General features: G+C 41.7%; 1 protein-coding gene across 2 annotated transcripts in view; it reads left to right on the forward strand.

Moving 5' to 3' along the window:
* Positions 1–18915, forward strand: part of Gapvd1 (GTPase activating protein and VPS9 domains 1) — a 168871-nt gene that overhangs the window by 40052 nt on the left and 109904 nt on the right. For both annotated transcript variants that reach the window (XM_067102135.1, XM_067102136.1), the window contains exons 5-6: positions 3682–3866; positions 17482–17599. In XM_067102135.1, the coding sequence (XP_066958236.1) occupies positions 3682–3866; positions 17482–17599 (303 nt within the window). The remainder of the gene's footprint in view (positions 1–3681; positions 3867–17481; positions 17600–18915) is intronic.

Below are 18915 nucleotides of genomic sequence, written 5' to 3' on the forward strand. Positions count from 1 at the left end.
CAAGTTGAACCATTTCGTTCTGAAGGAAAAGTTCGTAATGGAGACGTCCCAGTCGGTCATGGGAGCCCTAAGACCAGGCGACTGGATGGTTTCTCTCGATCTCCAGGACGCCTATTTTCACGTCCCTATACATCCTCTATCGAGGAAATACCTGAGATTTGTCCTGTGGGGACAGGTATTCCAGTTCAGGGCCCTTTGCTTCGGGCTCAGCACAGCTCCTATGGTCTTCACGATCTTGATGAGGAATGTTGCGAGATGGCTTCGCCTTGGAGGAATAAGAGTCTCCCTTTATTTGGACGATTGGCTCATTCGAGCCTCGTCAATGACAAGGTGTCTGGAGGATCTCCACACGACTTTGACCTTGGCCGAAGTCCCTGGGACTTCTGGTGAATTTCGAAAAGTCCCATCTGACCCCGACTCAGTCCATCGTTTATCTGGGGATTCAGATGGATTCAGTGGCTTTTCGAGCATTTCCGTCTCAAGAAAGACAACTTCAGTGTTTAGAAAAGTTTCAGCCTTCCTGAGGAAAGAAACATGCTCGGTGAGGGAATGGATGAGTCTGCTGGGGACCATTTCATCACTGGAGAAGTTTGTTTCCCTGGGGAGACTGCACCTCAGACCGCTTCAATTCTTCCTTGCAGAGAACTGGCACGACAAGGAGAATCTGGAAGCTTCTCTGAGTATCTCGCCAAAGGTAAAGAATCACCTTGGTGGTGGCTCGATCCATCGAAGTTGGCAGAAGGCCTTTCTCTTCAACTTCAGAACCCCGACCTAGTGTTGTTTTCCGACGCGTCCATTTCGGGGTGGGGAGCAACACTGGGGAGGGAAGAAGTGTCGGGCACCTGGAGAGGGGAACAGGTGTCCTGGCACATAAACCTCAAAGAATTGGGGCGATTCAGTTGGCCCTTCTTTTCTTCGAGGAGCGAGTCTCGAACCGAGTTGTCCAGATCAACTCGGACAACACCACGGCCCTTTCATACCTCAAGAAACAGGGGGAACTCACTCCTCGGTCCCTGTTCGCCTTAGCAAAGGACATTCTTCTGTGGGCTCAGGCCCGAAATATTCGATCCTCACGAGGTTTGTTGCAGGCGTAGAGAACGTCCGTGCGGATCTTCTAAGTCGGCAGCGACAACTGCTCCCGACCGAATGGATCCTACACCAAGAGGTGTGTCAAGGACTGTGGAAGCTTTGGGGACGTCCCTTGGTAGATCTCTTTCAACCTCCAAGACGAAGAGACTTCCTCTTTACTGCTCCCCTGTTCTCGACCCAGGAGCTCTCAGTGGACGCTCTTCTTTGGGATTGGTTGGGGATGGGCGTGTATGCCTTTCCTCCGTACAAAATCATCGGAGAAGTCATCAGAAAGTTTGCGTCGTCGGAAGGGACGAGGATGACGTTGATCGCCCCATTTTGGCCTTCGAGGAATGGTTCACAGAGGTCATGTCCTTCCTAGTAGACTTTCCGAGATCTCTGCCCATGAGAGTCGATCTACTCAGACAACCCCACTTCGAGAGGTACCACAAAAACCTCCCGCTCTGTGTCTGACTGCATTCAGACTATCGAGAAGCTGGCCAGAGCGAGAGGTTTTTCTAGACCAGTGGCGAAAAGCTATTGCCAGAGCGAGAAGACTCTCTTCCAGCAATTTGTACCAATCGAAGTGGACCGTCTTTAGGAGATGGTGTAGAAAGAAGGGCATTTCCTCCACCACGACCTCTGTGAGCCAGATAGCAGACTTCCTCTTATTTCTGAGGAGTGATGTGAAACTTGCAGTCTCGACTATCAAGGGGTATAGAAGTATGCTATCATCTGTTTTTAGGCATAGAGACTTAGATCTGTCTAACAACAGAGACCTTCACGATCTCCTCAGATCCTTCGAAACCTCGAAGGTGCCTCGGCTAAGGACTCCTTCTTGGAATTTGGATGTTGTGCTTCGGTTCCTAATGTCCAGTTCGTTTTGAGCCTCTTCGTTTCTGCGTCATTGAGGAACATTACTAGAAGACTATTTTTCTAACCGCTCTAGCAACTGCAAAGAGGGTTAGTGAACTGCAAGCCTTTAGTAGGCATATAGGCTTTAAAGGGCATAACGGTTTGTTCTTTAAGCCCTTCCTTTTTAGCGAAAAATGAAAGCCCGTCTAACCCTTGGCCCAAGAGCTTCGAAATCAAGGGTATGGCTGAAATCCTTATTCAAGAGCCAGAGAGAGTCCTTTGCCCTGTTAGGGCTCTCAAAGTCTACTTAGACAAGACGAAGGAAAGTCGAGGTCCCTCAGATAGTTTATGGTGTTCCGTTAAGAGACCGGACTTACCTATGTCAAAGAATGCTCTGGCTTTCTTTCTGAGGGATCACGATTAAAGAAGCCCATTCATGCTGTCAAGACACTGATTTTAAACTTCTGAAAGTCAATGCTCACGAGGTGAGGGCGGTTGCGACTTCAGTGGCTTTTCAGAAAAATATGTCACTCAGTAACATTCTGGGTGCCACATTTTGGCGGAGCAACTCTGTGTTAAGCCTCACACTACCTGAGAGATGTGAAGACGACATATGAGAACTGCTTCTGCGCTAGGACCATACGTTTCCGCAGATACTTTCCTGGGGGCAGGGGATGACACTCATCCTATCCTATAGAAAATGGTTGGATAGTGTTTTTATGGTTGTTGGGTCGACTGCCTGTGGCGGACTTCCCAATCGTTAGCTTTAGTGCGTTATCCTAACTTAGTTAGGCTTGGTCAGGTGGTTGGTTTTTACTTCGTTTGCCCTCATTGTATGGTCAATATGGTCTTGTCACATTGTGGTCACGCCCCGTTGACAGATCATCTAGAACTCACCAGCTATACAGGTCACACCCTTGCTGGAGACTCTAGTTAAGCAGAAGCGGACTTGGGTGACAGTAATCACGAAGTCAGCTATGCTAACAGGTAAGGAACCAAAGTATCTTTCACCTACTTGTAGTGTGTTTTTCCAAATCCTATTCTGTCTGTACCCACCTCCAGTGGTGGTATTCAGCTATATATATATCTGACAGGTAAGTCTCATGAACAAATGATATTTTAATGATAAAATAAAGTTTGTTCATACTTACCTGGCAGATATATATATCATAGTGCCCGCCCACCTCCCCTCAGGAGACAGTGGCACTAGAAAATCTGAATAGAAAATGGGAATGGTTCCTGATACCGCTCCCAGCGCGGGAATGGGTACTAACCACCTGATCTCCCACTGCGTGTGTCGTAAGTTTTGAAATTCTGTCGGACTAACAGAGAATACAGCTATATATATATCTGCCAGGTAAGTATGAACAAACTTTATTTTATCATTAAAATATCATATTTGTATGAAAAACCAGTTTTTCAAATAGTTTAAATTTTTTTGCTGAATGTATATGATATGTGGCTGCCTACTTACAACTAAAGCGTAAAGGCTATCAGTGATGCTAATTGCATGTTTAAAAGTGAAATGTATCAAAATTTCAGTAGGTTTAGGATTTTACCATTACAGTATTGCTGTCAAGGGAGTTTTAAATAGCTTACTTTCATTCTGTTCATTTACTGCATACCAGTATTGTATACAGTACCCATTTGAAATTGTGAATCACCTTTAACATTTTAAAAGTGAACCCACCTCTTTTGTTGCCTTTTATTGGCAAGTCTCTGTGAATTACCTTCTGATCATTATTTTTTTTCTTACAGGAATCCCTTTATGGTGACCTTATTTCTGGATTGCGTGAGAACCCTAGACTTATTGCAAAATGTTTAGTTCTTGGAGAGTGCCAGAATCAGGAAGCCATGCAGTTGGCTGCCAGAACTGTATTCTCTTCCATTTATGCAAATTGCCTTCTTCCAGATGATGAAACTTACGTTCTTAACTTATTGAAGTAAGTATTATTACTGAAATCCCTACTGTTTCTGTGTAAATGACTGACTTAATTTTATCAGATAACTTTTACAATAGTGCATTGATGTTTATACAGCAAATGTAGATTATATGATGTGTATAAATCTGGTTCCAATTTCAAGAGTTATTCATGATTTCAGCTTGAAGCATGTACAATATTGTATTTCTCTTTTAATATGTCCATTGTTGGGTTCATGATGGTGTTATAGGAATAAAATCTACAATCATCTTCCTAAACTGTAAACAGTTGTCAGAGTTTAGAATATGTAAATGTAATTTTGTAAATCTGGGCAACTCTTACATGTAACCAGCAATCTTTAGACAAAAGGTGAATGATAAAATTGATTTTTAAATAAAAAAAAACTATTTCTTATAATAAAAAATTTTCTTTTACAAACCCTTCACTCATATATACCCAAAGTCATGGTCCTTGAATGTCCCAAGGCACTGCATTTTTGCCTAACAGATAGATGGAGACCAATAGTAGCTAGGCACATGCACCATCTGGAGCTTTAGAGACCCACCAAGCTCCTGGCTCACTCCTCGTGTAGTCTGAGTATGAAGCTGCAAGTGATGAGGCAGAAAATTATTAAGAAAATTATGGGTTTATAAAAAAAACTAATTTCATTTTATAAAAGAATAACAGTTTCATCAAAACCCCCATCACTCACATATATTTGAATCACAAATTAGGCTGGAGGACCGATCCGTTGAAAGCCACTTAGAGTTGATTTAGGCTTTAAGGATCAAGGAGAGCCCGTGGAGACTAAAGATGGTTAGGAAGGGCTTTTGTATCTTAGGGAGTTGTTAAAAGTGACAATGAGCCTCTTTAGAGTTTAAGATGAGTTGTTTGCATTTGCATATAGGAGCTAGCAGGTGTTGGATAAGACAGAATACATTTATTTTACATGTTAAACATAGAAGCTGGTATTGCCAGAAGTTCATGTCTGTAGGATGTCGTAAGTGAATGAATAGGAGATGAGAGGGTAAGGAAGAAGGGGCAGATGATCCATATAAGTCCTCCCCAAGAGTAAAACGTGATCTATGGCTAATACTGGCTGTAAAGAATATATCAGTTCTAGTTGTGAGTAATGTTCCTAAGATAAAATATTGCCAAGTAAAGGGGCACCTCACGGCACTTCCTTTTAAAATGGTACTCTGTTTAAAAACCAAAATAATAATACAAGTTCTGATGTGAACTAGAATTTGTACCTGCTCTGGTTCCCCATTTGTCGTGTTGCTCTAAGTTCTAAAAGTTACTTGCTTGAGCCATGCTTTTTGAGACTTGTTTTTGGGCTGATCTGAATTATGAATATTTTAATATAGCATGCATGATGAATTAATTTAATAATGGTGGCATAGATTAATATCAAGAATAGTGATAAGAAATTTAATGGAACTCGGGTGTTTGGTTTACAATTTAAGGTACAAGTCAGCTGCTGAAAACCAAACAGTGAAAAGTATTCAAAATTGGGAATAGAAGAATTAAAACACCTCAGGGTAGACAGATCTCCAAATTCCTTGAAATATCTCTGTATACTAGAATTTAAATGAGTTGGATATGGTTAAAGAAACACTATTAATGAAAGGATCTGGGCTGAGGATCCAGTGTCTTAGACTTGTTACCAAGGATATTTTTGGGTTTTGCTGGGGTTTATTTTCATCATCCATAATGTGAACCATGCCCTAATTTTAGCTAAATCTCAGTGATTCAACACCTTCAAGAGATGGCATAAATACAAAGAGACTGACATTATTTACATTAGGAATAAACGTGTATTCCAGGCCAAATCACACATCTCTAACATATATAATGTAAATTGTAATGGGCTGATAGCACCAACTGGTGAGCACCGGAGATTACTTTACTGTAGTTACTATAGTGCCCATCAACAACTACCCCTTTGGAATCATATTAGTTGAATATTAAATAATAATAACAAGAAATGGTCCATAAATTCACATCTGTCTAACTTAGAAAACAGGAGCTTAATGGTTAACATGGTAAAATGCAACCATCATATAGACTTCATGACTATAATCTGGGGATTTTTTTATGATGGGAAATTGATAGAAGAGCATCACAAGTGCCTTAAAAATGTTCAAATACTTTGGATAATATGAGAATTATAGAAACTAGGTGGTAATTAGCAGGACTTGAGGGACCATAACCACATTTACCCAATGATGTAACATTCCAACTATCCACAATGTGCAAAAAGGCAGCCTAGTTCACTTACAAAAAATAACAGTTATGGAGCTAAGTTTAGCAATTTTCACAAAAACTAAAGAAAAATATTATTTGGGTCTACCTTGCCATAAGCATCAAGATTAAGTTTTAAGATTTTTAGTTTCCTTGGATCAAAAAGCTAAACAAAAGGGAGCTGGAGAGTCTTCAGTGCCTGCTTGTTGTGACCTCTCTTGCCTCACTTTGTTAGGCCATGTGAATGTTATTTCTGTGTCCCCACTGAACTGCGTGTCATATGGCTCCTCTCTTCTCCCTCTACATCCCTGTTCTTCATGCTTTGTTTTTGCCTGTTGATCATGGCACCTGCTAATAGCTGTGGATTCTCTTCCACATCCCCTTGCTCATGTGTTGCCAGCACCTTATCTTGTACATCATTCCCTCCATGTTGCTCTTTTGTGTAAGTTTTACTCCTGCTTTGAGCCACATTTGAGGCTTTCTGATTCTGTTGATTGTATTCCAACCTCAAAATGCTTTCCTGGTGACAGGAGCATTACAGTATGAACACCTTAAGAAGCCACGCTCTGGTGCAGTTGTGGAGGCTCCTACTTCCCTGACAGGATCTTCCTATTCTGTCAGCCATCAAGTTTAAATCCTCAAGCACAGAGCTAAGAGAGCCATGTTTGGCAAGGTTCTAGAGTAGGTTCTTGTGGATTACTAAAGATTAGGGTCGTTTTGGCCCCTGTACTGATAAGTAAGGTGAGACTGATAAATCTGTGTTGGATGTGTTGTATTTATAGATAAGAAAGGCAGCAAAGTCCCAGGAACATTTTTTCAGTGACAGAGCCCAGGTTAAAAGCCAAGAGATTCTGATACTTTTGACTTTGACAGTTATGATAGATATTCAGAAACACATGGCAGGTGGAGGTTTATATATACTGTAGGTTTGGAGAATCCTATGGTCATTTTGTTATTATGTGCTCTTCCAGATTCAAGATCCAGAAAGTTTAAAAGGTTTAGAGGCTTATGTGAAAGATTCCACTTCCTCTCTATTGTCCTATGCCTATGTCCATCATTGTGCCAGCAGAGATCAGTTCAATGAAGAATATTTTATTAAACCGGATGATTTTAACCAATTAGTCATGAAGAGATTATTATGCAATGCATGCTTCTCTTTTTGAGTGTAAAAGGAAGCATTGGTGGCCTTTGTGTTAGTTCTGCACTTGTTTCCTTCAGAGCTGATGAGTAAGTTAGGTTCACCCACTACTTTGAGTGTTGGGAAGAACAGGGGCACCTTGGCACCATCTTTTCAGCAGTTCAGCTCAACAGGAAGGGGTAGGATAGATTTGAATCACCTATTTTTGATTCTTAAAAAGCCACCCTTGATGCTTTCAGTATTTTCCACTGACAAATCAGGGTTGCAGCCTTCTTTCCTTGTTGCAGCAGCTACAAATGTTGTGAAATTCTGAGCAAAATCTGGTGACATTAAACAAACATTTTAATAGTAAGGGAATAAAGTGTTGTAACAGATTTAGACTGGGATAATGGATGCATATCATATTTTTATTGGCTGTAACAATCAACTATATTGTCAGTATTAGTTTTCTTGCAACAGTTCACATTCACTTTTTACAGTTTTTCTTGGGCTTACCTAGTATTGTTTGAATTACCTAATACTGATTGAACATGTGAACTAAGATGACCCATGGTAGGTTCCAGCTATTATGTTTTTAATTTTGGTTTTCATATAAGTGACTTACCAAGCAATTACATAGCTACTAGCTTTCTACACAGCAGTCTAACAAAATTCAAATTTTCGCGGTAGCACTACCATCGCTTGTGTAGGTGATGGTCCCGCCCACTTTTGGGACTGATAGGTACAACTCAACAAAGAGCTTCAATTCGTTTTCTGCTGGCTCCCGATTAACATTGGTAGTCTTGTGCAGTCGCTGATTCATCTTTTTTGGATTTTGTCTTGTATTTTTGGTGAAGTATTCTCACTTTTTTGTGATGGTTTTTTCAAGCTTAGTAATATCGCTAGCATTAGTTAACTTTATTCCTAAAGATAGTATGTCAGACTCCAGCTCTCCAGGCATTTGTTATTGCATTGAGGGGTGTAAAACTAGACTAATTGAGGTGACTTATGATTCGCAAACTAAGTGTGTCAGGTGTAGGGGGCAGGAGTGTAGTAGAGAGCTTAAATGTCGTGGGTGTCATGACTGGGAAGATAGTAAATAGAAGACTTTGAAGTCCCATATGGACAGGTTAGACCAAGATAAACAAAGGAAAGCGGCCCTTAGAGCCGAAAGTGGAGCTAGTCAGGAGATGCCTTCTTAACCTAATGTGGTAGAAGATAGCTCTGTTTCTTCTCCTTTGATTCATGCTATGTCTCCCATTCTTAGCCCTCCTACACCTTTACCCCAGACTCCTTTACCAGGTTCCCATGCTTCCGATCCCAACACTATTGCCAGTCTCAAAGCAAAATTTGATGAGAAATTTGATTTTTGGCCAATACTGTTAAGGAGTTACTAAGCATTTCAACGCCCGTGTCTTATCGTATTATTGTAATTACATCTAAACTACATTGCTGATTGACATGGCATTGTAAAACAGTTCGTTTTAGACTTTCCCTATTTAGGAAAAATACAATAAGGTATGTACTCCCTCGTTGATGAAATTTATATCGATACATCATTAGAATAAGCTGGGTGAAGGTATAGTCATTAATATGACAATAGGCAACTCAGCCGCTAAGACGGCTCAGGTGTGAAGTGTGGATCATGACGTATGACTGACGTTTACCTTTGCCCCACCTCCCATTCATGGATGACCCCGTGCGTACACTAAAATATATTGATACTCGATGGGATTTAAGGATACTGAGCCTATGCTGTTTAAGAATGAATTTATATCTGGTCTTAGTAAGTTGAGATTATATCCCTAAGCAATCGATTCAAAGAAATTATCAATTTGTCACCTGAACACTGATTAGTCCTTGAGCAAGGGTGTCAAGTCAGATTCGGAGACCTTTGACAGGAAGCAGCGTTAGCCGGAGCATTGTGTTTTGCTACATTCGTATTCACCTGAATATAATAGCATTTACAATATGGCCAACATAATGAGCAATTGTCCGCAAGGTTGCCGTAATATGCTCATATTGCGACTCTTCAACGTCTTTAAGAAGGAGCAAGAAAACAATCGTTTGAGGATTAGCCTGAATAGGTAGGTATCGTCTTTTACAGTTTCCCACCCTGTAATGGAGTTGCCAAGAGGCAAAAATTATATTTAGCTTAAAATAAAATAAGGTTTTCTGAAAATTTCAGATTCCTTTTCATTGTGTTTACAAGAATGTCTAGCATAAAATCAAGCAGATGCCACATTAGCACTCTTGCGTATTCTTAATTACGGGGGAAACGTCCTCTTAGATAATTTATACTTTGTTAATTTTCCTTCTATCCTTAAAACGGTGTATCGGACAAGCAAAGGCATCAACACCGAAGTTGTCCAGAGAATAAATTCTGCAAGGCGTACTTTAGACACAAATGGATCTATAAGGTCTGGACAATTATATGCTACATGATAGAAAAAATGCATTATCCCAAGATTTTATCAAGAAACTCAAGAGGTAAAAATATTCATTGCATATCTAGCGAAATTTTTATTGTAGAGGGCAAAATTCATTTTGAAGTTGGTATTGCATTGTTTTTATTTAATTTATATATATATATATATATATATATATATATATATATATATATATATATATATATATATATATATATATATATATATATATATATATATATATATATATATATATATATATATATCATTATTTTTCTTGCATTATGTGAATAGCCCCTTGAAAAAGAGGGAAAAATTGTTGTTGCTACCAACAAACTGTCCTGTGAAGTTTTTAATTCGCTATTTAAATTACTTGGCCTCAAGGGGAGAGGGGAGGGGGTGTAATTTTTTTTTTTTCATATTTTGGGTAAGATGTCAAATTATTAACATTTAGTTAATCGGACGTCTGGCAATGCAGTTTTTAGAGAGTACATTAACAAAACACGCTGAAATGATTACTGAGTTGCAAGTATACTGTTAGGGAAGTTTGCGTCTTTATTCTTGATATGACCCAAAAGTAATGGTCCCCGTTTTGTTAGCGAAAGGGCTCATGAACCTTTGGAAAGGGCCATAGTTGCCAGATTTTCATCCATAAATTATCGTACATCAGCCTCAAAATTATCGTATTTTTCTGATTATTATCGTACACACCTTGAAACTGGTCGGTTTTTAGGTATTTTCTCTTAAAATGGGTTTAAATTAGGGTAATTTATGCTTTTTATTGCATAGTTACAATTTCCAAAATTATCGTACATGACAGAAAATGTCAGCATTTTTATCATCTAAGACCTCCAATTATCGTACATGTAAGATGATTATTGTACGAATGGCAATGCTGGATAGGGGTAATAAGGTTTCGTTCCGAAGCAGAGAGGGATATGCTAAATGTCGTTACCTAATCCAAACGGTGCAACCATTTTTAATGCTGTATGATCAGTTTTATGACAATCCATGAACATCCCACCACCCCTATCCATTCAGTTGACCTCATTATGACTACTATAATTTGATCACACACATTTACTTCACATGTGAAAGAACACGATGCATATATAAGTTAAATACATACTTGATGCAGCATATATGCATATATATATATATATATATATATATATATATATATATATATATATATATATATATATATATATGATATATATATATATATATATATATATATATATACATAATATTATGAAGCTTCAACAAAACAAGAGAATACATTCCAAAAGCTAAGCAACAGTACGCCCCAAAGCTAATGGTTCTGGGAAGATAAGAATAAGCTGAATCTAAAAATCAGAAACAATGTTGGTATTATTATCCCAGTAATATCATAACTACCTTCAAACGACAAATACATATAATTTAGTTTTGAAATAGGTCCATCAGTATTGCAAATATTCAAAGGAAAATCAGTTAATTACTCAAGGGCAAAAAACTCAACTGAATTCAAGTTTTAGAATTATTCCTACTAAAACCAAACATCAGTGTTCTTTCAACCTTACCACAGACCAACAAGCTTGCCAACCTATTTTACTACACGTTAGTAGTCGTTCATGAATGGGAGGGTGTGGCAAAGGAAGAAGTCATACGTCACGATAGCATACAACTGGAACCGCCTCTAGTGGCTGAGTTGCCCATTGTCATATTAATGACTATGCCTTCACTCAAGTTTTTTTAATAATGTATCGATATAAATGTCATCAACGAGAGGGAGTACATACCTTATTGTATTTTTCCTAAATAGGGGAAGGTCTAAAACGAACTGTTTTACAATGCCATATCAATCAGCAATGTAGTTTAGATGTAATTACAATAATACGATAAGACACAGGCGTTGAAATGCTTAGTAGGTTCCTCTTTCAGGGATTTTGTGTTGAAAACGGCTCCGGTGTTCCAGGTGTCAGTGTTGAGTGTTGAGGAGGTGGCTGCCAGTCCCACTGGTGCTCCTAGACAAAGGTCTATGTCCTGCTCCCCTGCACTGGGGAGAAGACATACCAGAGGTCCAAGGGAGGCCAGTGGGGTACGCCCAAGGACAGTTGCCCCTTCCGTCAAAGCCTGTTGCACGGTCCCGGGCTGTGACAGAGTGCCATTGGAAAGGTGTCTCGTTCAGTACTTCTCACCTGTTGTTGTATTCAGAAGACTCTTTGCAGGATGCGAGGCGTCAATGGCATCGATCTTCTGTCTCTCGGCCTTTGAAGAGGCACTCCGATGTGGCAGACAGCTCCCCTCCTCCTGTCAAGAGGTATAAGGAGGCTATTGTTAGTCCTCAGCCCTCCTGCAGTTTTGCCGTTCCGCCTGCTGCTGCTTCTTGTGCTTGTCATCAACCTTCATGGGATTTTCCGAAACCTCTCTCGAGTCGCAAGCACCCTATTTTGGTCTCAAAGCGACATGATTCTTCGAGTAAGTGCCCGTCACCGTCTGCTAAGTGCTCTCTCAGCTTGGTTCCCCTCTCCTACTACTCGCTTGGTGCTCGCTTCGCCGCTTCCATCTTCTGCACTCGACCATTCGGCACCAACTTTGGGGCATTTGGAGCCAACATTTGCGCCCTTGGCACCAACCGTGGGATGCTTGGCACATCTGCCTTCTCCATCAGCTCTGGAAGATTCTGCTTCAGCCCCGATTAAGCGTCAGCTTGGAGAACTCATGGGCTTTTTAAAGAAGAACACTGTTGTTTGTAAGGGCAAGGACACCTTATCACCTGTCTCTTCTGATGAGGACGAACCTGAACGAAATACCGCTCTTTCATCTGCTTATTCGTTGCTTCTGAGATCTTTTCTAGCTATTTTTCCAGACTTCCTCAAGCCTGCTGCTCCTGATTCCCCAGCCTCAACCTTCCTTACGAGGAAAACAGACTGCTGATGTTGCTTGCCTCCCCAAGCTAGTGCTTTCCTTCCCCGCGAAGAAAGTTCTTCGAGGAAAGTTCTTCAAGAAGTAGACAAGTGGCTGGCCATGAAGAGGGACCAAGGTAAAGCCACCTTTGCCTTCTCTCCTTCCAGACTTCTCAAGAAGAAGTATCGCTTATACGCCACCGGGGAAGCTCCCTCCTTGGGAGTCTCTGCCTCCTCCCAGGGGGACTTCTCTGTTTTGGTTGACGCTACATGTTGCTCTGTGTTCTCCGCAGCCAAGATATCCTTCTTTTCACCCGAACTGGATCATCTTGTAAAGAACCTGTTCAAGGTATTAGAAATGTTTAGCTTCCTTGATTGGACATGGGGCTTTAGCAAGAAGAATCAAGGATTGTGTGGTCCTGGACAAAGATTTCTTTCTCACTGGTCAGGGATGGTTCTTCCGAGCTCGCCTCCTTGTTTTCAGTGGGGGTCTTGAAGAAGTGAGAGCTGTGGTGTTCTTTCGCCACTAAAGGAGTCTTCACAACACAGAAGTCAGCCCTCTTGTTCTCTCTATTAGACAGATCCCATCTCTTCCCCCAAGACACTGTTAAGGAGATCCTGTCTGATCCTCAGAAGAAATCTACAACTGATCTGGCTCAGTCTTCCAAGCAACCTTAGGAAGCTCCCGCAACAGCAACTAAGTCCTTCTCCCCTCTACAACCTCAGCCCTTTCGAGAAGAACGGCGTAGTCCTCAACCTAGACCTCAGACTAATCTGCGCCCCCATCTAGATCGATCAAGAAGTTGTCATTTAAACCAGCCACTTAGAAATGAGAACACAGTCCTTCGCCCCATGGTCTGAGCCAGGCTGTACCTCTTTTGGGAGGAATGGAGCCGCAGAGGGACAGAACCATGGGTAGTCCAAGTGTTGAGGGAAACATATTCCATCCCTTTCCAAGAGAAGCCTCCCTTATCCAAGTTGCCGATCAACTTGACTGCGTACTCGGCTCACTCTGAGAAGTTTGCCACCCTTTCTCAAGAAGTTGAGTCTCTTCGCAAAAGGGCAGTAGAGGAGGTTTTGGATCTTGACTCGGAGGGATTCTACAACCGTCTCTTCATGGTCCCCAAGTCATTGGGGGGTTGGAGACCAGTTCTGGATGCCAGTGCCCTGAACCATTTCGTGCTGAAAACCAAATTTCACATGGAGCAACCGCTGTCATACCCTTTCTCCATCGGGGCAACTGGATGGTCACTCTGGACATGCAGGATGCCTATTTCTATGTCCCAATGCATCCAGATTCAAGAAAGTTCCTGTGTTTTGTGTTTCAGGGCAAAGTTCTCCAGTTTTGTGCCTTGTGCTTCGGCCTGTCCATAGCCCCACAACTGTTCACTCGCAGCATGGCACCTCTTGGGAAATGGCTTCACCTTCTTGACATCAACATCTGTCTCTATCTCGACAATTGGCTGCTCCGCTCTCCTTCAGAGGAGAAGTGCGCGGAGGACTTAAACAAGATTCTTCACCAGACACAGGAGTTGGGCATTTTGGTGAATGTGGAGAAGTTGCTATTAGTTCTGACTTAGAAGATTCTGTATTTAGGGATGATTCTAAACTCTCAGACTTTTAAGGTTTTTCTATCCCCCAAATGGATCGACTCCTGTCTCCAGACTGTCCGGGAGTTCCTATACCTTAGGACTTGCTCAATGGTTCAGTAAATGAGTCTACTGGGGACCTTGGCTTCAGTAGAACCATTTCTGTAGAAAGACTTCGAGAGGGGAAATCTCTTCCTTTGCACCCCGACCTAGAATTTTATTCCGATGCTTCAGATCTAGGTTGGGGAGCCCTTCCAGGGAGTCAGGAGATCTCAGGGATGTGGTCAGTGGATCAGAGAGTTCTCCACATCAGTGTGAAGGAACTAAAGGCCACTCATCTAGGTCTCCAGGCTTTCTCTCCTCTAGTTTCTGGCAAAGTAGTAGCGGTTTACGTGGAGAACACCACGGTGCTGTCTTATGTCCGCAAACAAGGGGGCGCCCACTCATTCACCATTTACGAGATGGCGAAAGACCTCCTTCTCTGGGTAGAGCAGTACCAGGTGAAGATTATCACTCGCTTCGTTCAGGGAAGAATGAATGTCCTCGCAGACGAATCAGGTTTTTGCTGACGGAGTGGACCCTGGACTCCCTCGTATGGGACGATCTCTGGAAACTTTATGGCATACCAGCTGTGGACCTCTTCACAACATCAAGAAATCATCGTCTACCTCTCTTTTGTTCCTGTCCCGAACCCTCTCGCATGGGCGATGGATGCCATCTGTTGGACTGGACAGGCCTGTATGTCTACACTTTTCCACCATTCGGGCTGATCAGGGAGGTGATCAAGAAGTTCTCCTCTCACCAGAACATCTCAATGACCCTAATCATTCCATTCTGGCCCAGGAAGGAATGGTTTCTGTATCTGCTGTGACTGGTAGTGGACTTCCTAAGACTCTTGCCACAAAAACGGTCGCTGCTCAAACAACCCCACTTCCTCAGGTCCCATCAAGGATTGTCCGTTCTGGCCCTGACAGGCTTCAGACTGTCAGGACCCTCGTCAGTGCAAAGGCTTTTCGAGGTGAGCTGCAGAAGCTATTGCTAGGTGCAAAAGATCTTTTAGCAGTCTCTACCAATCCAAGGGATCAGTTTTCAGAGGATGGTGCCGCCTTAATAACATCTCATCTTCTGAAACCTCTGTAAGCCAGTTAGCTGATTTTTTACTGTTCCTAAGGACTGACAGGAAGTTGTCTCCTTCTACTATCAAGGGGTATAGATCTATGCTTTCTTCAGTAGTTAAGCATAGGGGCCTGGATCTGTCATCCAACCAAGACATCAGTGACCTCATCAGATCCTTTGAAACCTCCAAATTAGAAAAGCCTAGATTTGTTTCCTGGAATTTGGACGTTCTGAAGTAGCTCACTAGCTCAACTTTCAAACCTCTCAGCTTGACCTCTTTTAAGAATCCCACTAAGAAGACTCTCTTTCTTGTGGCACTGGCGACCGCCAAATACGTTAGCGAGCGGCAAGGCTTCAACAAGAGAGTAGGCTTTTCAAATGGAAATACAGTATTTTCCTCACCAAGAATGAGGACATTTCCAAGCCATGGCCTTGAACGTTCATTATTAAGAGCTTAATGGATATCCTCTGCCCAGAGGAAGAAGAGAGACTTCTTTGTCCAGTGAGAGGTTTGAAGTACTATCTTCAGAGGACAGAAGAGACCAAAGGACCCTCTGACCAGCTTTGGTGCTCAGTGAAGAATCCTTCATGTCCTCTGTCAAAGAATGCTCTTTCTTTCTTCCTTAGAAGTTGGATTACACAAGCGCATTCTCAAGTTCAAGATGTTTTACCTTCCCTTAAGGTCAAAGCTCATGAGGTTCGGGGTGTCACAACGTCTCTGGCTTTTCGACATAATATGTCTCCCAAGAACATTCTACAATCAACATTTTTGAAGTGTAGATCAGTTTTTGTTTCGCGCTATATTGACAACATGAAAACTGTGTTTGATAACTGTTGTACTATGTGTCCTTTGTCCGTGACTGGCATGGTGTTGGGAAAGGAAGCATAGGGGACTTTCTGTCCCTCTGCTTTCCTCTCACCTTGATGTTACTTGTTGAGTTCAAAGGAAGCCTGGGGGTACACTGCACCCGGAGTACCCTCCAGTTTTTTAATGGTTGGGGTGTGGTTTGTATTCTAGTGTAGGTGACAGCGTTGTTGCTTATTATGGTCATCACCCAGGGCAGGGGCACTCTTTTTTTAATCTTTGTCAGCCATCAGTGAACTTCCATGGCTGCAAAGTTTTCACTGAAGTAGAGGCGATTCTTGGCCATACTGCCAAGTCCTCTACAAGTTAAGATGAGCGTCAACCATAGGCAGTACCTGCCTGAAGCAGCTCTCTTACCAGGTAAGGTACAAGCAATGACCCAATGCTAGCAACCTTCCTAGTTCAAAGTCATTATCTTTATTAATGCTTTGGATTAAAACATGTCGATGATTCCCATCTCCTCTCAATGTGGAATCAGCTATGTAATTGCTTGGTAAGTCACTTATATAAAAATGACATTTTTATGATAAAATAAAGTTTTATATTTACTTACCAAGCAATTATATAATTGTAGCACACCCTCCTCCCCGCAATGGACATTGAGTATCAAATGAATTGAAGCTCTTTGCTGAGTTGTACCGATCAGTCCCGAAAGTGGGCGGGACCCTGTCACCTACACAAGTGATTTTAGAGCCACCACAAAAAATTTGGATTTTGTTAGACTGCCTTATAGAAAGCTAGTAGCTATGTAATTGCTTGGTAAGTATATATAAAACTTTATTTTATCATAAAAATGTCATATTTATGATCTATTATAAGGGTATGGTAAATTTAATTCTTTCATTTAGCATTAATGTTACTAAAAATTTGTTCTTATTATTACGTGCATCATGTCTAGTTTTGTATTTTTAGCAAAGATGTATTTAATTTAAATGATTGTTCTGAAATACAGTACAGTACAGGCAGTCCCCGGTTAGCGGCGGGAGTTCTGTTCCCGGCTGAGCTCCGCTAACCGAAAATTGCCGATAACTGAAAATTGATGATAATAGCGCTGATAAACGGCTTAATGGCGCCATTAACTGGTCATCGACACCAATAAACTGCTTAGATACCAATAAACTGCTTACTGGCACAGATAAACTGCTTACTGGCACTGATAAACAGCTTACCAGAGCTGATAAACCGCTTACCGGTGCCGGTAAACTGCTTACCGGCGCTGAAAATCACTCACTGGCGCTGAAAATCTGGTTAATGACGTTGCTAGCCAAGCACCGTACCACCAAAACGCCGTTAACTGATGCTGCTGGTAAGTGGGCACTACCATATGCATTTGACCAATTTGAATTAAATTTAATTAATGTTTGTCCTATATTTTGATTTTTCAGACACTTAATGGAGTTGCAACTTGCCACTTCAGACAACCCACGACGACTCTTGAGACATGGCTCATGTGCATTTAGTCAGATTTATCGTGCTTATGTGGATTCACTACCCCAAGCAAAGGTAATTTTTCAGTATTTACTTGGAATGCTTTTTGCAGTTAATTTATACATTTGTATTGTGTAACATCCCTGACTTTTTATTTGTTCCTTTGGAAATAGAAACCATTGCCTTTTATATAGACGTATTCTCAGTGGGAGCTGAAGTGGTTATTAAACTTGGCAACTAGGTCTTTAACTGGTTGTTAAGACAGATGAGTCAGGGAATACTTCTCAGTCATCTGATGTCACCATTCAGTTTTTTCTTGGCCACCGTGAAGAGTGGACATTCCGCTGTACTTTCTTTCTTCCTTCTTTTATTGAATACTTGATGAATAGCTGGGTTATTGCTATTTTGTGGGTTTTTTAACTTTTTTGTTTTTTCTTTGATGATGGAGAAAAACATGAACAACACCATTAGGAGGGGCGGTCACCCTGATGTTGGTGCTACATGTCTCTCCAAATGGTTGATCCTTACAGGTACTCTTCCTTTTGTAGGAGGAAGGGATGTAATTTTGCTTCCCCCTGCAATGATTCCGGTAGTGGGCTTCCTCTCAGTGGGAGAAGTTTGGTAGAAAGAAGAAGAAAGAGAAGCAGCATTTGCTGGCCTTGTTAGGGGAGGGGGATACCCCCAGTGACATCACTGAATCCTTCTAGTATCTTTCTCCTCTCTTCTTCTTCCATTCCTATTCTGCTTTCGGCTGATAGTGTTTCCTCTCCTCATGGGTAGTACTTGCGTGATGGTACTCGAATGAGTGGTGAAGGAGTCTGGCCATGCCCTCTCTTTGAGTGGCCATGCCCTCTCTTTGAGGAAAATGCTGCTGTTGGGTCTGTTGTCACCATAGTTGGGCCTCTTCCCCAGCAGCAGCCTTGTCCTCGTGTTAATCTGGTTTTAACATTTCAGGTACGAAGAAGTTGTTTTACTTTGAGTACCTGCGGAAGATATATTGTGTGTTGAGTACTCCTGGTATTCTTTGTAGTGTTCCTGGACAGCCTGACTGAAGAGAAGAGATCTCTCCTATGCCTGCACTTCTTGCTGTGTCTGCAGCTGCTTCTGCTTCTGCTACCATGGAGGATAGGGAACCGGTATTGATTGTTGATTTCTTTTATGTCTTTGGTTTTTGCATCGAACTTCATATCAGTGCTGAAGACCAGTAAGACTTCAGAGAAGAAAAGATGTAGCACTCTCTGTGCTCTCTCTCATCAACATCCTCCTCCTCCTCCTTGTCAAGCTCATTTTCCTCCTCCTCCTCCTCATTCTCAGCCTCTTCTCCCCTGCATATGAGGAAGAACGGGAAGTCTTAGGTGTATTGCAAGAAGTCCTATTAGACTTCACACAAG

The sequence above is a fragment of the Macrobrachium rosenbergii genome, chromosome 59, assembly GCF_040412425.1.
Source record: "Macrobrachium rosenbergii isolate ZJJX-2024 chromosome 59, ASM4041242v1, whole genome shotgun sequence".
NCBI lineage: Eukaryota > Metazoa > Arthropoda > Malacostraca > Decapoda > Palaemonidae > Macrobrachium > Macrobrachium rosenbergii.